This window comes from Daktulosphaira vitifoliae, unplaced genomic scaffold (genome assembly GCF_025091365.1).
Source record: "Daktulosphaira vitifoliae isolate Bord-2020 unplaced genomic scaffold, ASM2509136v1 Scaffold_5, whole genome shotgun sequence".
NCBI lineage: Eukaryota > Metazoa > Arthropoda > Insecta > Hemiptera > Phylloxeridae > Daktulosphaira > Daktulosphaira vitifoliae.
This window is the reverse complement of record NW_026099576.1, coordinates 2182220-2208285: the sequence shown is the minus strand read 5'-3', so window position 1 is coordinate 2208285 and position 26066 is coordinate 2182220. Positions and strand designations below refer to the sequence as shown.

Below are 26066 nucleotides of genomic sequence, written 5' to 3'. Positions count from 1 at the left end.
AAACAATTTTTTTACGATGTGAAATACTCCAAATACTGTACTTTTATTTTACTCCAAAATTGATGTTTATTTTAGCTTCGATACGAAGCTGAGAAGGTATTAATTTTACTATCAGGGCCGGATTTAGGGGAGGACTGAGTGGGCTGCAGCCCAGGGTCCCCCACAAATTTGGTATACATTAGTATAACAAATATGATAATAATTGTTATTTAATAAGTAAAAAAATATATTTCCATGTTTATGTATAAGGGGCCCCCACAATGCATTCCGCCCTAGAGCCACCACATACCTAAGTCCACCCCTGTTTACTATGATGTGTTTTTTTTTTTTTATTTACTTTTTTTAGCTTCGATGCTAAGCTGAGAAGGTATTAATTTTACCATGATGTGTTTATTAATTATTATTTTTTTTTTTTTTGTATCTGTCACTACTTTTTCTCAGGTCTCACTGGACCGATTTCTTTCAACTATACGTCAAAAGATCACAAATCATATCTAGTCGAAGACATTACCCTCAAAAATTGAAAAAATTTACCTCGTTCCCCGTAATTGGGGGAAATGTCCAAAAAAATTACAAATTTAAAAATAGGTAAATTTTGTCATTTTTTTTTCACTTTTTTTTCTTATAACTTCCATAGCTTTTTTAAAAATAAACAAATCAACATAATTTTCTTTTTATACTAAGACCTTAGATATTTCTCTTTTATTTGATATCATTTTTTTGAAAATCTAACACTTAACCTGCTCATTGAGGGGGATTTAAAATAGCAACTTTTTTACAAAAACTAACTTTTTCAGCTTAATTTTTGAAAATGTTACGGAAATACTGCGTCCTTTAAACATATATAAAATTAAAGCTTATTTTATGTACTATAAAATTAAAAAAAAAATTTGTCCCGACACTTTATCTTCTGCATGTAAACGGCTGCCGTAATTAAAAAAACGCTATTTTTGCATTAAAATTTTCGATTTTCAATTTTAAATTTTCAACTTAAAAATAACTTTTCGAAAAATGTAATTATCAGCACAAATTTTTTTTTTTCTAAATACATTATAAGTACATCTTTCATTTGACATACTTTTTATTAAAATTGGACAATTTCCGTTCAAAACTTGAAACTTTGTATAAAAAATAGAACTTTTGAAAGTGTTCCGGAAATACTGCGTCCTTTAAACATATATAAAATTAAAGCTTATTTTATGTACTATAAAATGAAAAAAAAAAATTTACCGACGACCTATCTTCTATACGCAAATGGATACCATATTCAAAAATATACTATTTTTGTGTTAAAAACCTGGGTTTTGTATTTTATTTTATCTTAAAATATCTTATAAGTGCAATACACTGACTTTCATGAATATTTTATAATTTAATTGACATTGAATAAAGTTCATAAGACATAAGAAATTAAACTTATTAAAATTTTATTACTTTTTTAAAGTAATTTTTAAATTTGAGTTATTAAATAGCCAATTTTATCAAGGGACGAGAGCAACGAACCGTTGCCGAGTCGGTAACACTTGAGTCTTTCATGCTTACGGTACGAGGTTGAAATCCGTCTGTGTCTATTAATATTATGGATTTTTTTTTTTTAGTTAGAATAAAATTTTCAAATCATTTGATATTTATCTCATTTAGATTCAATAACTTCAATAGATATAAAGTATTCTATCACTATAGTCTCCCCTCGTGAGAAGAAATTTATATTCATGTTAATATTATTTTACTATGTGGTTCTTTTTGTGGATACGATTTATTTTGCCAACCCTCATTAGACCTACTTTTTTCAACGATACGTCAAATGTTTTATTTAAGTTTATAATATTTAAGTTATTACTCTTAAAAATCGAAAAAATATTCCTTATTCAAATAAAAAGTAGCTTAAGCAGCTTTTTCCATACAAAAAATTACAATCATTAATTTCTAATATTCTTAAAATATTTATTGTCAAATTAAATTTGATATGATAAAAGTATTCAACTACAAAAGTAAATAATTTTACTTTGTAATTTATTCATTTTTAAACTCTATTTGTGTGTGCTACTACCAGTCTATAATATTCCAAATTTTTTTGTAATATGTTGCTATATAAATCATAAATTTAAATAAAAAATGATTTTTAGTTTCACCTGAATTTAACAATGGATTTTTACAATTATAATCAAATTTTATAAGCTCAATTGAGTAAATCTTTTTAACAACTTTTTTTAGATATATAATCATTAAAATTAATTAAATTCTGAATATTTCCATTGTAGAATCTTTTTAAACACCAAAAGTTAATTAGAAATGATTACTATGGTTTTTATTTAAGTGATCAATTACTATAAAAATGTAAAAAAAAAATAAAACTTTTCTGTTTAATTTACTGTAAATAGTAATTATAAAATTTCCTGATTGCATATTAATCTTAACAATATCATTTTTTTCTATTTAATAATGTCAATTTCAAACTTAAAAGTTATGGTAATAAATTCATTTTTTTTTATTGAAACTTTCACTTTAAAGGACAAAAAAAAGGAGGTTCAAAATGATTACTTTTAACATATTAAAAATCAAAATCAATAATAATTTGAAAACAATTAATTTTAAAAATTATATAATATATAATTAAAAGAATTACTAATCTGGGTATAATTAAGGAAATAGAAGTTGATGTTATTATTGTAATTATCCATCAATTTTTTAGAATTAAACACTATCTACAGATTTGCATCGAAGCGTTTCTTATGATAGTGATTTTAATCACTGTCAGATTAAATCTATACTGGACCCTACTATGCAGCGACCCCACTGAGTTATTTTTTTTTTTTTACTTAAAACTGCCATCATTTTTTCAAAAATTTTTTTAACAAATTAACATATATTTTTTTTTTTATAGATGTTTGATATCTTTACATGTCTTTATCATTTGGTATATTTTTTTTATAAATTTAACCCTTTACCAGCCCACAGGGGGTATTCAAAATGACAACTTTTTCACACAAACTTTTTCAACTTAACTTTTGAAAGTGTTCCGGAAATACTGACACTTTTATATATATATTAAATTAAAGCTAATGTAATATACTTTATTATGGAAAAAAAAAATTTCGGACTTTATTTTATTTTCATGGTGAAAATAATCATCAAAGTTAATAAAAAAATGCTTTTTTTATATTTTTAACTTTATAATGCTATAACTTTTTGATAAATGTATGGATCAATAAAATTTTTTTATAAGAAATAATACTTATATAACTCTTTCATTTGACATACTTTTTTTTAAAATCGGACCAATTCCCTTAATATAGGAGGGGTTCAAATCTTTAAAATGCATATAGAAAGTAGAACATTTTCAACTTAATTTTTGAAAGTATTCCGAAAATACTGACACTTTTAAATATAAAAGTGTCATTATTTAATCACAGTCAGATATCATCTTTATTGGACCCAACTATGCTACGACCCCACTCTGCTGGGTTTTTTAGATTTCAAGAGAAAATATTATCGGAATTATCTAATCGGGAAATGGTCTGATTTAAAAAACAAGTATTTCAAATTTAAGAAGTATATAAATATTATTTCTCATAAAAAAATTGTATTGATCCATACATTTTTCAAAAAGTTATAACATTTTAAAGATAAAAATGTAAAATATAAAATCGAAAATTTTTACACAAAAATAGCATTTGGTAGTCATTTTCACCGTGAAGACAAAACAAAGTCCGAAATTTTTTTTTTTTAATATTAAAGTATATTACATAAGCTTTAATTTAAGATATATATAAAAGTGTCAGTATTTCAAAAATTAAGTTGAAAAAGTTCTACTTTCTCTATGTTTTGAACCCCCCCCCTGTATTAAGGGAAATAGTCCGATTTAAAAAAAAAGTATGTCTAATGAAAGAAGTATATAAATTTTATTTCTTATGAAAAACCCAGCACAGTGAGGTCGCGGCACAGTGAGGACGTGACATAATTGGGTCCAGTATAGATGATATCTCACAGTGATTAAAATCACTATCATAAAAAACGCTTCGATGGCAAATCTGTAGATAGTATTTAATTAAAAAAAAAAATTTGTCAAAAAAGTAGGTCAAATGAGAGCTGAAAAAATAAATGATAGCTACAAAAAAAAAACCACATAGTAAAATAATATTAATATGAATTTCTTCTCACGAGAGGAGACTACAGTAATGGAATCCTTGATATTTATTGAAGTTATTGAGTAAAATATAAAATGAGATAAAAATCAAATGAGTTAAAAATTTTTTTTTAACTCAAAATGAATTAAAAAAAAATTCAGTGCCACAGTCGTGAAAGACCTAAGTGTTACCGTCTCAAAAACTGTACGTCACTTAATAAAAATGGAAATTTAGCTAATTTAAACTTAAAAGATATTTTTCTCGACTTCAAAGAAACAAAAAAATTTAAATAGTTTAATTTTTTATACTATGTCATTTAAATTAATATAATATTTATGAAAATCAGTGTAATCCCCTTATAATAAAATAAAATACAAAACCAAGAATTTTAACACAAAGACCGGAAGGTCTGACACTTTTATATATATCTTAAATTAAAGCTAATGTAATATACTTTATAATGGTAAAAAAAAATTTCGGACTTTATTTTATCTTCAAGGTGAAAACAGACATCAAAGTTAATTATAAAAATACGATTTTTGTAAAAAAATTCTTTTTTATATTTTTAACTTTATAATGCTATAACTTTTTGAAAGATGTATGAATCAATATAATTCTTTTTTTTTATAGATGCATGATGTCTTTACCTATCATTTGGTATATATTTTTTTCATATCTAACCCTTTACCTGCCCACGGGGGGGATTTAAAATGACAACTTTTCCACAAAAAATTTACTTTTTCAACTTAAATTTTGAAAGTGTTCCGGAAAGTCTGACACTGTTATATATATCTTAAATTAAAGCTAATGTAATCTACTTTATTATGTAAAAAAAAAATTTCGGACTTTATTTTGTCTTCACGGTGAAAATGGCTACCAAATGCTATTATNAATTTCGGACTTTATTTTATCTTCATGGTGAAAACAGACATCAAAGTTAATTATAAAAATACGATTTTTGTAAAAAAATTATTTTTTATATTTTTAACTTTATAATGCTATAACTTTTTGAAAGATGTATGAATCAATATAATTCTTTTTTTTTATAGATGCATGATGTCTTTACCTATCATTTGGTATATATTTTTTTCATATCTAACCCTTTACCTGCCCACGGGGGGGATTTAAAATGACAACTTTTCCACAAAAAATTTACTTTTTCAACTTAAATTTTGAAAGTGTTCCGGAAAGTCTGACACTGTTATATATATCTTAAATTAAAGCTAATGTAATATACTTTATAATGGTAAAAAAAAATTTCGGACTTTATTTTATCTTCATGGTGAAAACAGACATTAAACTTAATAAAAAAAATACGATTTTTGTAAAAAAATTCTTTTTTATATTTTTAACTTTATAATGCTATAACTTCTCGAAAGATGTATGGATCAATATAATTCTTTTTTTTGTAGATGCATGATGTCTTTACCTATCATTTGGTATATTTTTTTTATAAATCTGACTTTTTACCTGCCTACAGGGGGGGATTCAAAATGACAACTTTTTCACAAAAAATTGACTTTTTCAACTTAAATTTTGAAAGTGTTCCGGAAAGTCTGACACTTTTATATATATCTTAAATTAAAGCTAATGTAATATACTTTATCATGGAAAAAAAAAATTTCGGACTTTATTTTATCTTCAAGGTGAAAATGGCTACCAAATGCTATTATTGTGTGAAAATTCTCAATTTTATTTTTTACATTTTTAACATTATAATGCTATAACTTATTGAAAAGTGTATTGATCAATATAATTTTTTTATGGGAAATACTATTTTCTAATAATCTCTTTTTTATTCTACATACTTTGTCTTAATCAGGATATTAATAAGGAACTAGCAGTTTATGAAGCTTTTGGAATAATCCACCAATTTTTTAAAATTAAACACTATCTAAAGATTTGCATCGAAGCGTTTTTTTTTGATAGTGATTTTAATCACTGTCAGATATCATTATACTTGATCCAACTATGCCACGTCACCACTGTGCCGCGACCCCCCTGTGCTGGGTTTTTTTTTATTTTATAGTACATAAAATAAGCTTTAATTTTATATATGTTTAAAGGACGCAGTATTTCCGGAACATTTTCAAAAGTTCAGTTGAAAAAGTTCTATTTTTTATACAATGTTTCAAGTTTTGAAGATTTTCAAAAAAATGATATCAAATGAATGAGAAATATCTAAGGTTTTAGTATAAAAAAAAATTATGTTGATTTGTTTATTTTTGAAAAAGTTTTAAGAAAAAAAAGTGAAAAAAATGACAAAATTTACCGATTTTTAAATTTGTAATTTTTTTGGATATTTCCCTCATTTGCGGGGAACGAGGTAAATTTTTTCAATTTTTGAGGGTAATGTTTTCAACTAGATACGATTTGTGATCTTTTGACGTATTGTTGAAAGAAATCGGTCTAGTGAGAGCTGAGAAAAAGTGGCAACAGACATAAAAAAAAAAACATCATAGTAAAATTAATACCTTCTCAGCTTCGCATCGAAGCTAAAAATTGTATTGATCCTTACATTTTTCAAAAAGTTAAAAATGTAAATTATAAAATCGAGAATTTTAACACAAAAATAGCATACGGTAGCCATTTTCACTGTGAAGACAAAATAAAGTCCGAAATTTTTTTTTTCCATTATAAAGTATATTACATTAGCTTTAATTTAAGATATATATAAAAGTTTCAGTATTTCCGGAACACTTTCAAAAGTTTAGTTGAAAAAGTTTGTGTGAAAAGGTTGTCATTTTGAATCCCCCTCGTTGGCTGGTAAAGGGTTAAATTTATAAAAAAAATTTACCAAATGATAGGTAAAGACATCAAGCATCCATAAAAAAAAAATTATATTGAAATGTGTCATTTTTGAAAAAGTTATGGCAGTTTTTAGTAAAAAAAATTGAAAAAATTTCGAATATTAGCGATTTTTAAATTTGTAATTTTTTTTGGAGATTTCCCCCATTTACGGGGAACGAGGTAAATTTTTTCAATTTTTGAGGGTAATGTTTTCGACTAGATACGATTTGTGATATTTTGACGTATCGTTAAAAGAAATCAGTTCAGTGAGAGCTGAGAAAAAGTGGTAACAGACACAAATAAATATAGTTTAAAAAAACTAAAAATCACGAATTTAACTATATTTATTTTTCACTTTTTAGTTTTATGTTTTAAATCAGGGTTCGATTCCGGAGAGGGAGTCTGAGAAACGGCTACCACATCCAAGGACAGCAGCAAGCGCGTAAATTACCCACTCCCGGAACATGGAGGTAGTGACGAAAATTGACGATACTGGATTCATCCTTTGTAATCGGAATGAATGAGTTCTATATCTAACAAGGGGAGGTCACGCTTATATTAGTTTCACCTGTATGTATGNAACAAGGGGAGGTCACGCTTATATTAGTTTCACCTGTATGTATGTATGTATGTATGTATGTATGTATGTATGTATGTATGTATGTATGTATGTATGTATGTATGTAACTCTCCAAACGCCACGCGTTATCGCATATTCCGTCGTCTAGACTAGACTGTCATAACGCATTCACCCCTCCCCACGCATCGCTCACCACAAGACGGCTTACTATTCCTATAAAAATGTATTCTTAGTTATCGTACCCGTACACACGTGCGTGTCATCAATATTATATATATATAAACAAATTTTTATTTTGACTGACCATTATCATCCGCGTGCATACGGCTTACGTATATATTCCTACCGCCGTTTATACCTCAGGTTTAATGTTAGACCGACCCGCCCGCCCACAAAACACTGCTATACCTAATGCATGATACGTTTACGTACTTAAGTCGCTTTACATGTACATATATATATTCTAATTACTATTAAAAATATATATTAATACACTTACAAGGGGAGGTCACGGTGATGGGGTCACCGATTTTCATAAAATTTATATAGATCTAATCTATATTGAATACAGAATCAGACGTATTTGGAATTTTTTGCCAATGCCCCCCCTAAGTCGAGAAAATTGACTTTGAAAATTTTTAATTAGCTTAAATGGGGTCATTTTTCTTCCGGTTAACAACTCGTGTTATGGTCCAGTGGACTATACGTAATCCCACAACACATACACGCTCGGGATCGACGAGTCGTCTCAGCGACTGAAGAGAATTTTTGCTTTTTTTTTCACTGTTTTCTCTTTAAATTATTAATTTTACGGAATATTTGTTAAATTTTTTATAGTAATAAATAAAATATATTTTTATATTAACCGAGTAAGAGTATATAAATTATAAAGGAAAGAGATTTTTGAAAGGTTTAACGTTCAGTGCTAGGTTTTGCGTGTAGTTCATATTTTATGAAGGAGTAAAGTTAATCATTTTTTTTTTTCATTAAATAAAATTTATTCATTTGAATTGAATTATATTTATTGATTGATATTTACGTGTATTTAAAACTCTTACATTATTATTTTTTAATTACTATTTAATAATTAAAATTAATAATAATAAAAAATATAATTATAAATTATTATTTATTCAATTGACTATGACTTTTTTCATATAACAAACATACATTTTTTTGAAAATTACAATAGGTTAAATTAAAATATATAATGATTTTATATATGTTTAAATCCTCATAATCATCTCTTTATACATATACTCTTACCTGGTTAATAGTAAAAGTTATATTTATGTGTATAAAAGTTTAGTTTACTTTAATCATAGTTTTACCATTGGACAATCGATAATTTGTACCATCAAAATGTGCTTTGAATGCAAATAAAACTATATAGATAAATAAAATGTATACAAAAATTTAACAAATATTACGTAAAATTAATAATTTAAAGANATTTAACAAATATTCCGTAAAATTAATAATTTAAAGAGAAAACAATAAAAAAAAAAAAAGCAAAAAATTTCGTCAGTCGCTGAGACTCAATCCCGAGCCTGTACGTGTTGTGGGATCACGTATAGTCCACTGAACCATTACACGAATTGTTAACCGGAAGAAAAATGACCCCATTTAAGCTAATTAAAAATTTTCAAAGTCAATTTTCTCGACTTAGGGGGGGCATTGGCAAAAAATTCCAAATACGTCTGATTCTGTATTCAATATAGATTAGATCTATATAAATTTTATGAAAATCGGTGACCCCATCACCGTGACCTCCCCTTGTAAGTTTGTTAATATATATTTTTAATAGTAATTAGAATATATATATGTACATGTAAAGCGACTTAAGTACGTAAACGTATCATGCATTAGGTATAGCAGTGTTTTGTGGGCGGGCGGGTCGGTCTAACATTAAACCTGAGGTATAAACGGCGGTAGGAATATATACGTAAGCCGTATGCACGCGGATGATAATGGTCAGTCAAAATAAAAATTTGTTTATATATATATAATATTGATGACACGCACGTGTGTACGGGTACGATAACTAAGAATACATTTTTATAGGAATAGTAAGCCGTCTTGTGGTGAGCGATGCGTGGGGAGGGGTGAATGCGTTATGACAGTCTAGTCTAGACGACGGAATATGCGATAACGCGTGGCGTTTGGAGAGTTACATACATACATACATACATACATACATACATACATACATACATACATACATACATACATACATACATACAGGTGAAACTAATATAAGCGTGTTAAAAAACACAACATTGTAAAATTAATACCTTCTCAGCTTCGCATCGAAGCTAAAAACAACATATTATGTAAGAAGTTATTTTGCTATGAAAGAGGTGTTATCATCAAAGCTTCTGTCGCCCTGAATGAAAGAAAGGCTATACACTACATATTTGCGCCCCATATTATCATGCATGTGAAACATTTGCAAATACAAAAGGAAATGAAGAAAATACATACATATATATATATATATATATATATATATGAGACAGTATATGTAAATTCAGGGGTATTCGAAAGAAGAAGGAATGACGAGTTACAGAGATTTTACAGAAGTCCTAGTGTATGGCAATTCATTCGTAGTAAAAGAATGGTATGAACAGACCACGTGTGGTAGGCAGAAAGATCCCTCATAAGAAAGTTTATAGTAGGGAACCTGGTTGGAAATACTAAGCCAGAGATGGTTTAATACGGTGAAAAGAAACCTGTCCAAAATAAACAACACCTTCAGCATCAACATGGCAACGGATTTGTCAGCGGAGAAGAATTATTGAATCGGCAAAGAATTTTAATATTCGTATTAACGAACAAGAAAAGTAATTGTAATTTTTATCAACACAACTTATAATAAATGTCGAAAATGTACTATTGTATTATGTTATCAAAATATCGTAATCGTTGGCAAACTTGGGAAGTAGCTTGTTTTTTGTGTCCCGCGATTGATAATGTGCTCATCTGATAACTCATTCAAAAAGAGTAATTATTTTAGTAACATAATTTTTTAGTACATGAAAATAAATATTGATGTAATTTTAACTCTTTAAAATGTCTGAGGTATTTTCTGAGATTGTAGAAAATATAAAACATGAAAAAATTGAATTAGTATGTGATTTAGTCAGTAAAGGTATCTATTTTTATTCTTCATTAATATTAAATACATTTTTTTCTTATTTATAGTTAATTGATATAATTTGTAAGAAAAAAATTCAACTCGTATCACTATAATTGCCGGACCAACAAATGACTTTTTTTGCTTATCTACTTAATTATTTGAGATAAATTTAATAATTTGGATGAACACAGAGGAGTGACTATGTTATAAGCCCTTAATTTTTTTAAATTATAATGTAGTTAATTAAATATAATTAACTTAAATTATTCTAACTCCTCTAAACATCTTAAAAATTATATGCTTATAGTTTCATTATACATATGTTTGTGTAATTATTTGTTGTATAATATAAAAAAAACACATTGTTTTTAAAATCAATAACCAAACATTAAAGTAGTGAAAAATAAATTAAGTTGTTAATAATTGCATCCTTCGGCACCTCAATACTTGGGCTTCCATGTTTTAGTTGTAGATACAATGATCAAACGGCCACTGTGCTGTAACACAGTACTAATTATAATTGTGTATTAACATGTTATAATTGGTCAATAGAAATCTATATTACTTTTATACCCTCCTGTTAATGTAATCAAGTTTAAATTTTATAATTGTTTAGAATATTAAGTATTTTTCCTTTGTGTCCATCCTAATACCTCCCTACTATTTTGTATCAATATTGCAAACTACCTGTATCAAAAATATATTATTTTAGTAAATCCATAAAAGTTAATAGAATAGAAAACAGTTTGATAATTATTTATATTTTAACTTTTTTTCAGAAATTTCTTGCCAAACTTTCACATTTCTACAGTTTGTGGAAAGCTTAGAAGAATTATTAACTTCTAGTGATAAAAATATTCGTTTAAATGGTCTCAAAGCATTTGTGGCGGTTATTTCTAAAATGCCTTTAGATTTTTTTAAGTCAGACGAACTAGATTTCATATATAAATTTTTATGTGAGCGTTTTATTGATCACCATTCATTTGTTCCAACTATTTTGATTGGTATTAAAAATACAGTATGTGTAATATTTGCAACTTGGTTTTGAAGTTTTTTTATCTAATATCATAAATACTAATAATATTTTTATGATTAGATAAAAATGACACATATTAAAAAAGAAATGATTATTAGATTTTTTAATGTTATTATGCCTCATTTCCATTGTCAATCACAGCTTCAAAAAGATAGGAACATATTTTTTCATATACTACATTATGTTTTTATAAATCATTTAAATGGTAAATATATAGTAAAAATAGGTTAGATAAATTGTCCATGTTTTTTTACTCACTTGAATGATATTTCAGATATACATTTCCTAGGACCAGATTTTGTTTATTGTGTTATTTCTTCAATAGATGGTGAAAGAGATCCTTCTAATTTATCTTTACTGTTTAAAATTTTGCCACAATTTTTTTGCAATTATCCTCTTGGTCATTTGGCTGAAGAAGCATTTGATGTTATTGCATGTTATTTTCCTATTGATTTTCGAGAAGTATGTTGTCTTATTTTTATTATTAAAAAAAATATATTATTATATTAATCAATATTTTTTAAGAATAAAGAAAGTAAAATAAACAGAATTGATTTGGCATTAAATTTAGCCCGTTGTCTTACATGTGTTGAAGACTTTGCTTGTTTCAGTATTCTTTTAGCTTTAGAAAAATTAGAAGCAAGTCAAGAAGTTGCAAAATTAGACTCATTACATCTTTTGGTAATTAATCTAAATTTACTGTAGAAAAAACTTAAAACTGAAACTATTATTTTCAGAAATTATGTTGTGAAAATTTTAGTTCAAAAATTATTAAAGAACATATGGAAGAAATATGGCGTATTCTAAAATTTATTATTATGTCAGACACGGATGATACTTCAGATGTAGTACGAGAAGCTGCTATAAGTGTATTAACTGCTTTATTATATTCTTTAGCAATTATAAAAGGGCAAGACAATGAAGAACAGCTTTTGAATTTTATAGACATCATTTTAAAAAGTATATTACACTAGTTTATAATAATTATAGCTTTTCAATAATTTTGTTTTTGTTCATTAAATGTTTAATTTAGATTTATTAGAATCAAAATAAAAATAAAAAAAAATGCTTCATTAAATAATTATGAATGGATATTGATGTAAAATTAAATAATAAATAATTTGATATTATCATATTTTACCTCACACCAACCTAGTAAACACCTCAAAGTTTGGTAACCACTGTTTTAATTTAAAACAAATTTCCAATTTTTTTGTAAACTTATGCAAATGAATTTAAAATAATGAAGTCTATATAATAAAAAAAAACGTATCTTCATTTTAAAATAAAAAAATGAGTTTTATCTGACTTATATATGAAAATTTTATCAATGTAGACTATCTAATAATAAATATCTGGATATTGCACTAGTATTTTTATTTGAAATATTCTCTTTATACAGAGTGATAATTTAATTATAACTCATGAAATATCTTTAAAAATATAAAAAATGTTAGAATTTTTTTTTTCTGAAATTAATAATATTCTATGTTTTGTAATTTCTAGAAAACAATTTGATCCAATTCCCATAAAATTTGATCAACTTAAGTTTTTTAAATATAAACATATATTTAACTGGCTTAAAAAAAAAATGATTGGTTGATAACAACTTATGGACAAGTATTTTATATGATGTTAGTATTCTGTATCCAACAGGAGTAGTACAGCTCATTAATGGCTAGAGTTAAAAATAAACAAATCTGCCTTTCACCTCCAGTATTTATATTAAAAAGCTAATAACTTCCAAAATACTGGCTCAAATTTTGTCATTAGCCTATTATTATTAGTAATTTTCTTGTTTTTAAGTTGATTAGATATATGTTTCCATTTAAAAAAACTTGAAGTGATACTATTATAGGAGGATAAGATCAAATTTTTTTTCCAGAAAGTACAGAACATAGAATACCATTAACTACTGAAAAGAAAAAATTGTATTGTAAATATTCTTAAGAATATTGCATGAACTATCGCTTTGTAGATGGACTCTGCAACGAGTCTATAATGTCAGCTCATAACTGAACACGAGGATACATCCATAAACTTTTTAAGCAATATAACAATTCACGAAAACTTCAATACGTTCAGATATTTCATGAGTTATAATTAAATTATCACTCTGTATAAAAAGACTATTTCAAATAAAGATACTAGTGCAATATCCAGATATTTATTATTAGATAGTCTACATTGATAAACTTTTCAAAAGGGACAAAATACATTTTTTTACTTTAGACCGTTTAGATAACAAGATAAGTTATTTCTTATTATGTGGACTTCATTATTTAAAATTTATTTGCATAAGTTAAATCATAAAACGTAACATACTATAATTTTTACATTTGTAAAGATATTACATGAGTCTCAGTTAAAAATGTTTAATTTTAATTATAAAATGAATAACAATATTACTACAAAAAAAAAAAAATTCATATTTAATCATCATTATCATCTCCTTAACCTCTATCCCAACTATTTGGGGTTGCTCTACCATTAAAATTATATAAAATAATTTATATTATAAAAATACCACTGACAGACTTTACCTGGCTATTGACCTCATGTAACTTCATTATAGCTGGGGGAGCAAATATTACATACTTAATAATATATATAGGATGAAGTGGAGTAAATTTAAACAAATGGGATAGTTGTAAATTCATTTTTTTTTAGAATATTTAGAAGATTTTATTTTAGTTTGAAAAATTTGGGTTGTTATATGTACTGCTATCATATTGTGTATAAGTTCAAAATAATAACTGGTCCATCTATCTAATTAAATGCATTTTACTATTTTCCCAATTGTATACAATTATCCCACTAACCTCTAGCATACAGTGTAACTAGTTTTTTTATTTTATATATCTAGGTTCAGATAGATTTTTATCTAATGCCCAAACAACACTATTTATACCCTCAATTAAGTTACTATGTAATGTGGGAATTACTTCAAAATATGCTTGTAGAAGGATTGCTGAAAAAGTATAATAGTTTTACTATTAGTCATAAACATTTTTGATAATCTGTAACCTTCTTACTTTCTAAGATCTATTTTATGTTTTTGGACAAAAGTAATTTATCGCCGTCTGAAGTACCACAAATTTTACAAGCTCTAAGTTTAATTACAAATATGTGTATACAGATGGAAATAGAGTTACACTGTAAGTCTATGATAAATAAAATTTGAAGTTTTTTTTATTATTGTATTTACTTATTTTTCAGCTATACCAGGTTTAGAAACAAGATGGGAAGAAATTTGTTGTTTGTTTTTACTTTATTCACACAGTGAAGTAAATGAGATTAAAATTTCTTCTTTAAAAGCTCTTAGAATATCAATTAAAACACTATCTAAATCACAACGTCAAAATTACTATAATACTATAATTGATTTAATTAAATCTAAGACAACAAAAGAAGTAACAAATGAAATGTTGAATGGGTTCAAGGAAATTGCAAAATACTATAATGAAGAAGTAATGACTTTTATCATTAACTCTAATATTGGTGACTTCAATGGTATGTTTATGTATTTGACTGTTTTTATTGATAACATTTAAATTTTTTTGATGATTATAAATAATCAATCAATTAAAAACAAATTATAATTTTTTAGCATACACATTGTACTATAACAAAGATTCTAAATTTCATAGTATATTTTATTAAGTCAAAAATTATTATAACATTTTTTTTTATTTGCTAATAATAGTTAAGGGAATATTTAACTAAAAATTCTTCAGATAAATCTACTGGAGAAAACATTTTGTAAAAAATTATATTTGCTATATGACAGAAAATTTAAAACTAGTCCTGCAATAGTTACCAATAGTGGAAAGTGTAAATAAAAGCTAACAATAGTAAAATGCCTCACTATGGCCATTTTCCTCAGTCAAAACAGAACAAAGTATAATGTGCACTGACTTAAGTTTGAGACTCAGTCACAAACAGCTCTGTTTGCTGAGCAAGTTCAGTAATTGAAGTCATACCTCTTTTTGATGACGGGTTATCTACCCATCTTGGTGTATTCATTGTTAAGAAACCTCCAATCAGGGAGACTTTTATGGACCTTAATATACCATAAAAGTATGGGAAAAAATGGTCATCCAGAAATGTTAAAATATAATTTCTTTTTCAACTTGAATTATTTCTGGAAGGGTGAAACTTTTTAAATAATTTAACATGCAATTAAAATATTTAAACGTTTAAGAAGGAAACCTATTAATTTTCCATTTCAATACTGAATCTCAGTGATAAATTAACATTAAATTAAAGCGTTAGTGGGAATGCTTATTAAAAAATTGTAAATTTTATAGCATCTAAAAAAAACTATATAAGTGTCTTAATTTAACGATATCTAGTTTCAATGTTAACATTATTATTAGAAGTGATAGGGTCATTTTGGACCTATATAATCTATATATATTTCAAAAAGAAATTTTTACGTTGCACATTATTCCTATTCAGACTTCAACTACCATTCATTTTATTTCATTATACATCATACCAAATTATATTTTAGATATTACTATTTCCAGAATCTTCTGACATTTATTTAAAATCAAAATATTTGAAAACTCTCTGTTCTTTAATAAATGAGAAGTATTTTTACCCAATAATCAATGAAAAATTATGTAAGTACATTGGTTGCAATCAAGAAGTTACTAAAATAGCATTAAAATATTTAAGGTAAAAATATTTGTTACTTATACAGGAAATCATCTCTAAATTTTATTGTAAATTAAATATTTGTATTTATTTTAGAGAACTTTGTGAAAATTCAGAGAGTGATAATTTATTATCATATTTTTCTGTAGATAATGGTATTATGAATCATTTATTTATGTTTTGGATTAATGAAATAAGTAATTGCAATTGTAATGAATTGCAACTAAATGAAACTTTTCTAAATGATACTTCATTTATTATAAATTGTATTATGTGCACCTTAAGTAGTAGGTAAGTCTAAAAATGGTATTTACACAAGCAACTCGTGAAAAGCGGGATAAGTCGATTTATTTTTTAATTATAATAGAGATTTCATTTATCTACAGTTGGGTCCAAAGAAAATATGTCTATCATCATTATATAACCTAAAATTATATAGTAGATATTACCAAACATATTTATTATAAACTTAATAATATTAAGTACAAAATGAAATATTTTTTACTAATCAAATTATCTCAATAGATTACTAAGATTAAAATAATTTTGATAAACTTATTAATCGAATATTTTTAATGACAGAAATAATAAAAAATTTTAGTAGAAAAATTTTGCATCTTGAAAAATTAATAATTTTGATTTAAACCTTTTTCAAGTGCAACCTCAATATTTTAATATTTAGAAACATAAAAAGTTATAAATTAAATTGGAAGAATCTAGGTTAATCATTAGTTGATTATATTAAGTAAGGAAACAGGTTTCTATTGTTTTTATTTATAATAAATTACTTGTTTCATTACTTACTGAACATTCTGTATAAGTCTGTATCAATTATAATTAAAATATACTCATTTAAACTTTCAAAGGTGTACTTTAATTAAATAATTGATATAACTTCATATTAATGAGTAATAATATAATCTATTGTTATTTTCTAAAATTTAATATGTCAATATTCTTGTTTAATTTTGATCTAAGTCACAATGTGGTAATGCTACACAGTGTGAGCTAGCCTGAAGTAATACCTTATGGCAGTAATGGTGTAATTAAGGTTTTACCTTAAGGAAGAATAAATGTATAAGGAAAATTTTCACTTTCTAATTTAAATAGAAAGTGTTATAATTTCATAGTCATTTTAATAATTATAATTATTTTTGTCATGAAAGGCGATGTCATATCGCTCTTTTTGATATCCTCCCATGATTATGCCAGTGTACAGGATATTCAGATTGGTTAACATATCAGTTGACAAGCTATAATGTAAGAATTTTTTTTTTAATATGCAAGAAATTTATAAATTTCTAAACTAGATATTGCAGGAATTTTGCCTCACACTCACAAATTTTAATTATCTGATATCCATCCTACAACTACATTATTTGTTTTTTAGTTTGTCATGAATTATATATCAATTAATTAATTAAAATATCCTATATATTTAAAAATGTTTTTAAATTTTCGTATTAATATTTATTAAATTATTAATTTTTAATCATTTAATATAAAACTACAATAATACTTGAGGATAAAATTAAAAATTAAAATAGACCTCATAAACTCAAACGGCTAGATTAAATGTGATCGTATCATTACTTAGATAAAAATTTTCTCAAAAATAATTACCTATTCTCAAATAATTCTATTGTTTCTTTCTCGTATTCAAATATCGAACACACTATTAGTAATATCATGGGAAATAAATTAACTCAAAAAGTAATAGTTACATTACGCATTTTAAATCTATCTTTTTATTTATAATTTTAGTAATTTTCTATTGTCTAAAATTCTTTATCAACTATACAAAAAAATTTTCCTAACTGCACAATGAAACAATGAATAATTGTACTTAAAAATAGAGCTTATCGGGTAGAATGGGTTTTATAAATTAATAAATTATTATTTTAAACTACTTATATACCTATTTATTTATATTTGTAAAGTAATCTTAATATTTTTATGTAGTGATCAATTTCAAATCATAACAAAATACAATCAATATTTTGATGATATTCAAAACAGTTCAATAATTTATGAAGAACTAACTGCTGATAAACAAAAAAAATTTTCTTACTTGGTATTTATTTTTTAATTATTGTTTAAAGTTCAAGCTTAAATTTTATACTTAATAATAGTCACTCATTATTTCAAATGTTTTATATTATATAGCTTAAAATTTAATTAACTATAAAATTGTTCATATGATTGTTCTTGTAGACGTAGTAAATAATAACACTTAATTTTTATCATTCATAATATACACAAAAGTCAATTTTTGTATTACTGACCATTAAGTGTCAAATAAATAATTACAAGTAATTTATTTATTTATTCTTATAAATCTGATTTCTATAACAGTTATTAATCTACTTGATTAATTTGTTATTCTTATAGTTAATTATTACTCATACTTATTACTGTATTTACTTTTTTAATAAAAAATAAAGAACCTCGTATATATTTTGAACTGCTAAAATTAAAACTTAGATGAAATTTTTCTTAATAAACTGGTAATAATACATAAATTGATATAGAAGTTTACTGATTGGGTAACATGTACAGGATTATTCTTTTGTCATGAGTCACTTAATTAAAAAAATATATATCATAAAAAATTTTTTATTATTCTCTTATAGTTCCTTGATCTTACTTTAAAATTTATTTTTTAAATACTGATCAAAAGTTATAATAAACCAATCATTTTCTTAGTTCATTATCTATTAAGTACGCTAGTTAGTTATGTATAGTGCTATTTAAAAATTAAATTTGACACCCTTATAAGTTATAAGGGATAAATAAAAAAATATATCAATATTATTTTTATATTTCAATTAAATAAGTGCTTTTGACAAATTAGTTGTCATGTATATGTAAATTTTTGCTAATTGCAACATCTAGAAAAATACACCAATATCTATATTTGTTGTCTTTTTCATACATTTTTTTATCTACTTGAAGCATGTGCAAAAATTAACCTAATACACATTTTACTCAAATTTTTAATGTGTTTTTTCATAAATCACAAAAAAAAATGTTAACAATAAATTTTCAGTATCTTATATAAAAAAATTAAGGGATACCATTTTAACATTTTGGAGGTTGATTTTTTTGTTCTACCATTAAAAAATTATTATGTAATGCTATCTTAATATTAAAAAATGATTGACAAATGTACATATAATTTATAAATTACAGATTGTTTTATTAGAAAGTTTACTTAATTCATTGAACCCTTGCATTGAAATTAAAAATATTACTTTAATAGTGAAGAATTGTATTGAAATGGCAATAAATACTAAACTTTCTATATGTGCCCTATCAGCATCAAGATTAACTGCCACTTTAATAAATAAATACTTTAATGGTATAGCATTCATTTAACTTGAATATGCCTTATTTTACACATTATTATATGAAAATAACATTGTTTTTTTTGATACTTTTATCCAGGTGATGAGTATGATGTACATTTAGATAAGTATAAATTGAAATTAGAAGGTATTATAAAATTCCCTAATACAAATAAACAATATGTAATCAATCAAATGGCATGGATAACAAAAGCATTAACATTAAAAGGGCACAATAAAATGTTAATATGGGTTGACTGGGTAGTTTATTAATATATTTTATTTTTTTAGTATTTAGTTCATGTTTTTTTTTAGCTAGTTAACTTATTAGCTGATCCAGAATATGGAAAAATAGCAACTACTGGTTTTTTATTGTTAACACAGACTGATAATCAATATTTGAGTACAACTTGTTTTTGTTCTATCAAGTATACAATTATTTTTTACATATTATATATTTATATTTTTTTTTTGTCATTTAAAAAAAATATGTTTTTTAAACTTTAGACTTTTGTATAAACAAAGATTCTTTTGTTATGTAATTGAACCATTAATTTCGCTATATAATAAATCATCTGAACCAATAAAAGAAAACTATCTCACAAGTATTTTGTATCAAATGAATGGAAGTTCTTATACATCAATTTCACCATACTTTACTGAAGTAATTTTTATCCAGATATTAATTTCTTTTATTAATTTTAACCAGCTTGCGACTTTATTTTTAGATTCTACCTATTCTTCTTCAAATTTTATGCCCAGAACAAACTCATGTTTTGCAGTCATTACACATTTTTTGCAGGTTATTAGAGTCAAAAGCTTATATTTTGGAAGACTACCTACAATCATTTGTACCAAAATTATTATTTCTTTCACATAACTCAAAATTAATGATGATTCGAATTAGAGCACTACAGTGCTTGTATCATTGTTGTGATTTTTCATTAATTAAGCTTTTACCATTAAAGAAAAAGGTACATTTTTTTTTTTTTGCTATAAAATTTAAAAAAATTTTCTTTCAAGTTTTTGTTTTTGGTTAAAAACTAAAAAACTTTTATAGTTAAAAAAAATGAAATTAAATTCACTTTTTTCTTACACATCATAGGGCAATATGTTCCAGACTCAGTTATACTTTATAATAATTACTCAAAAATAAATATTAACTTGATTAATAAAACCAATATTTAATAATGAAATATTTTATGTATTGTAAACCTTCAAGTAAATTGCTTATAAGACATTAATCTTAAATTCTACTATTAAAACAATTTATTATAAACATTCAAATCCAGATTATGATTGTTTTAGACTTATTATTTTTTGATGTTTTAGTTTTATTTATCTGCTATAATTTAACTCATTGTTATATTATCTTATATTTTAGTATTGTAGTCGCTCTTAAACATAAAGGTACTATAGGTCATAAGACTTGTGACCCATAGTTTCCTTCTTTCATTTTAATGCAAATTTATCTATACAATAAGACATTTTTACACTAAAATTTCCTAAATTAATATGAACTAATTTATTATTGCTTTTTAGGTTATTTTTGAATTGGCAAAATGTCTTGATGATAAGAAAAGATTGGTACGCAAAGAGGCAGTGAAAACAAAATTTAGATGGATAAATATTGATTCATTAAAGGATACTAATTAAATTGAAATAGCAAGAAAATATATTGTTTAGTTTAAATTGATTGTAAACAAACAAACCTTTACTATTTCTAAATTTATGTGATTCATGTTTCGTGTCAATATATAATCAAATATGAATACAATATTCGTAAAATTCCTTGAGGTTTTTAATTTTAATAAGTATAATTAATTTCAAACAGAAATATATAATTCATTTCAGTACATGACATTTTCAATGTCAATTTTAATTTTCAATTTTTCACCGGTTGAACAATTATGTTTAAGTAGTATTTATTGAATAATTCATTTGATCAAAAAACTGAAATAGTGAAAATATTAGAATTAATACCATTTAATTTCAAAAATAATAATAATTTATACCTGTAAGGATAACCATGGGCTTTAGATTTAAATATTGATAGTATAACACTAAATAAAAACACCACTAAAGCTAAGCCACCAATAGCCATTATTTTGCGGGTTTTTGATTCAGTTTTCTTTGTATATGAATCTGTCATAAGTATGGCTCCAAAAACCAAAATAGTATCTGATTTAATATTAAGAAAAACTTTTTTAAGTATATTTTATAGCTTTCCTCAACAAGTTAGGTTCACTTTTAAAAAGTATTTAAGAGAAGTGAAACACCACTGTGTATTACATTTATTTATATCAAAAGAAGACTTGACTTTTTGCTACTACTCAACGATAAATTATCAAACAAAACTTTTTATTACACTTCTAAATAAAGTACTTTCATCTATTTAATATTGTATCATAAACTATAATTAAAAAAAGTGGACTTCATTTTTAGTGAATAATAAAATTATCAATTTATAAATAATCATATAAATTAGATAAAATATAATATTGTCACAATTGAATTAAAAAATAGAAAATCCTAAGTAACTAGTAATCTGCACCTAAAATTTAAAACAGAAATATAGTCAATTATAATTATTACTTATTATGTAAAAATTTATGTTTTTTTATAAATTTTTATGGTGTATTATTAGCTCCTTGACTCATAACGTCTTTTTAGTAACCATTCATTGATTCATTAATTATTATTATGCATTAAATACCATTCTTATTTTAAATTATATATTAAATATTAAATTTTAATAATAGCATAATTGATTGAATATTGAATAATATTTATGTTAAGGAATATATTATAAAACTTAATTAACAGTGATAATTAATAACAAAGTATAAAACAAATACCAAAAGTATTTTTTAAGAAAACCTTTTCTAAAGGTTCTTTTTAAAGAAAGAATGAATAATTTATGTAAGTGTCACAAGTAGCCTGTAGTTATGCTATCAGTAGTCTACTCAGCATAAACCTACCTGTCTGACAAAAAGTGTCACAATCATCATCCCGTGGAAAAACTGAAATAGTAATGCAATAAAGATAAAACAAGAGTAATAATCCTAAAAATCTTTATAACTATCCAACATTCTTATCTAGCATTATTTTTTTTAAAAAAAGGATACTCAAAACAATGATAATGTATGTTTCTACTATAAACTGACCTTGAGATGAGTTATGAATGTAAGTAATAATTCCTTGTTGGTTACGATGCATAAGAGGTGGTCCTCTTATATGATTCCACATTTGTCCAGATATCATGGTTAAACAGAATAGCTAAAATGAATATAACAAATAAAACAAAATAGATAGCCAATTCACTTATTTATAATTACCACAGCTCCAATACCCCATAAATTTTTATTGAAAAACATATCCATATTGTTTCTTCTGACATACAAAAATGATGAACAAATTGCAAACAATATTGACAAAGCAAGCGTGCTTGAATAATTTGGAGGCCGGAAAATTCGTATCTAATTAAAAAAAAACCTTGAGGTTATTAAATACAATACTTTTTATTTATATTCATAATCATATTATTAATCAATAAATGTTCTTGATGTTATATTAGACATTTATAATAATAACAACATAAGATGATAATATTTAAAAAATTTAACTCTAACGTATATTATTTCACTTGAATATTCTTAATTTTTTATAGTGACATAATCAGAAGAGCTTAAGATCATTGTCAACTTAACATACAGGTTAGCCAAACAACTGCTAAGTGTGATATTTTTAAATTTTTTTATTAAAAAAAAAACAATCAAAAAATTAAAAAGTTGCTTATATAATTTTACTATGAGAGACCAATTACCTTGTGTTAGCCCTGCTTTTGATAATCATTTCAAAATAAAAACAGTTATTAAGTGTTAAAATAACAATAATTTTTACTATAAAATTAAAAACGCTTCAAAAATAAATTCTAGCTATGCTAATTTACTTAAAAATCATGGTATAAGAAGTATTTTATAACAAGTATTAATTTTAAATTAACAAGATTGTCTGAAAAAATAATATTTTTTTTCTATTTCTACTAACTTGTACATCTGTTCTTTCTTGTATCCATTTAGCAATCATTTCTGCAGCAAAACCAAGTCTTTGGATATCCATGGTATCCAATGGTTTTGGTTTACCTTTAGATGGAAAATGCATAAAAACAGGTGCAGTGTTAATTCGCATCTATATAGAGTAAAACAAAACAATGTAAATGTCTATAAACCTTAACTATAATCATTTTTAAATTTAAATATTGTACAAACCGTCTGAAAAATATCTGAACCTTCATCAAAGTCAACTATTCCAAAGTATAAAGGACCATCTAACCTATGAGCATAGCGATAAGAATTTGCAACAACGACAAATTCATCACTCGCATGACTATATAAAAAAATAGTTTGTAGAATAAAAAAAAGTATATTTATTTTAGAATGTTGAGGTAATAAAAATTTTGTTTACCCACAAATTGAACATTGTCTGTGAGATGCCATAGCAGTAAACATCATAATGACTGAATAATTTCTTGGTGGATTTTTAACAAATTCTTTGAACTTTGGCCCATTAAATCTCATTACAAACTTTTTTGCATACATATCATTTAATTGCAGCACTTTTTGATCAAGACTCTAAAATTAAATTTTGTTTTATTATATCACCTAACGTTAAACATAGTAACACAATTTAAATTTTTTTATTTTTCTAATATTAAATCTTTAAGAATAAAAAAACTTAATTATAAAACATAAAAATTTAACTAGATAATTATAACTAGTCTTATAAATAATAAAATAGAATAGAAATTTCAAATATTTTTGCTTTTCCTACAAATTTTTTGTGAGTAGTTAATATTATCTTTTTATGTTTTTTTTTTCTTTCTTTTAAGTCACTTTACCTTTGTCCGTTCTTCTCTTATACAACCAACATATACACTACAAGTGACAATAAACCAAAATAAAATGATTTTTAAATGCATGGTGATAATTTTTTATTGTGAATGATTATCTTGATTTAAGATATGTATGTAATTGACTTAAAAATAAATTACAAAAATATTTAAGGAGAATACTCAATAATATTTAAGATCAAATCTCTTCATAGTTAGTAAAATAATAACAATAAAAGACCATCCACAATTAAATAATTACCATTTCACACATTTGTTTTCTCTTAAAAAGCTTATAAGTTATAACATTTAATGACGTTTTCAATTTGATAAAGATAAAAATAAATGGTTTACCGGCTTGGTTTACCAAGCCGGTTTGATAATAAATGGTAGTAAAGTCATTACTTCTATAATTCAATACAACGAATCACGGTTATAAAACTGTAAACTCAGTTTTGAGTAAACTCAAAACACATCCTTATCTTCTAAAATCGTGCATTTAATTGCCGTGACCATAGATTATATACACATAGATAGGCTACGCCCGAGTATTCAGCTTTAAGAGTATTTGGTGGAAATTGAAAGAGTTTTTAAAGACGGTAAAAGAATGGACGGTGTGGAATGTCGAGGGAGACATAAATGATGTGTGGAATAGATTTGCTAGTTGTGTAAAGAATACTGCTAAGGAGATTGTTGGTGAGAGTAGGAGTAGAATGCCAGGAAACAAGGAAACCTTGTGGTGGGATGAGGACGTTCAAAAAATCATAGAAAGTAAGAAAAAGTTTATAAACTTAAACTAATTAATAAACAAAAAAATTATCTTATATTTTTTCATTTAAACAAATATTTTTCGAGTTACATTACATTTAATATGAGTACTAAAATTTATATTCCATTTTTTTAATTTTACTGTTACTTTTTATCATGTTACACTTACGTTAGACACAATGTTATAAATGCATATGTGTGTATGTGTGTATGTGTGTATGTGTGAGTTTATTTATTTATTGTATCATTAAAGTGTAGTGTATATTAATATACAAGCGATAGAGTAGGTAATTGATTTGACGCTATATTGTTTAAACCCAACTAAACGCTAAATTGTACATTCCCAAACAACAATCATATTATGTCAATTGCCACCGGAATTTCTGGTAATCTTTTCTTTTTCTTTGTCTTAATCCCAACTACTTGGGCTCGGCCACCCTTATCCTAAGCTTCCACTTGACACGATCTCCCACATCTTCTACGCTCACATCAGCTGTCCTCAAATCGCATTCAATAGCATCCCTCCATCTCTTTTTTGGTCTTCCTCTATCTCTTCTTCCTTCAACATTCATTTCTATAACTGTTCTTACAGCTTACGATTCTTCTCTCCTCATAACATGACTAAACAATCTAAGTCTATTTTCGGTCATCTTACCCACGATTGACGCAACACCTATACTTCCTCTTATATGCTCGTTCCTTATCCTATCTTCTCTAGTCACTCCA

At 25.1% G+C, this 26066-nt stretch overlaps 2 protein-coding genes across 2 annotated transcripts; one reads left to right on the top strand and one right to left on the bottom strand.

The window, feature by feature from the left end:
* Positions 1-10439: 10439 nt before the first annotated feature.
* On the top strand, positions 10440-21458 carry LOC126908320 (MMS19 nucleotide excision repair protein homolog). The gene is made up of 18 exons (XM_050690246.1): positions 10440-10648; positions 11416-11654; positions 11733-11877; positions 11947-12134; positions 12198-12353; positions 12410-12632; positions 14539-14651; positions 14716-14830; positions 14892-15185; positions 16205-16355; positions 16431-16625; positions 18297-18408; positions 19527-19695; positions 19782-19942; positions 19997-20109; positions 20189-20345; positions 20410-20655; positions 21224-21458. The coding sequence occupies exons 1-18, from the start codon at positions 10570-10572 to the stop codon at positions 21335-21337; spliced, it is 2970 nt and encodes a 989-aa protein (XP_050546203.1). The 5' UTR covers positions 10440-10569; the 3' UTR covers positions 21338-21458.
* LOC126908351 (tumor suppressor candidate 3) lies at positions 21459-24867 on the bottom strand. Its single transcript, XM_050690347.1, has 8 exons — positions 24582-24867; positions 24149-24315; positions 23953-24070; positions 23732-23872; positions 23020-23160; positions 22810-22960; positions 21697-21862; positions 21459-21634 (listed from the first exon to the last, which is right to left on the bottom strand). Exons 1-8 carry the CDS (start codon positions 24660-24662, stop codon positions 21619-21621), a joined length of 981 nt encoding a protein of 326 aa, XP_050546304.1. The 5' UTR covers positions 24663-24867; the 3' UTR covers positions 21459-21618.
* Positions 24868-26066: the final 1199 nt, after the last annotated feature.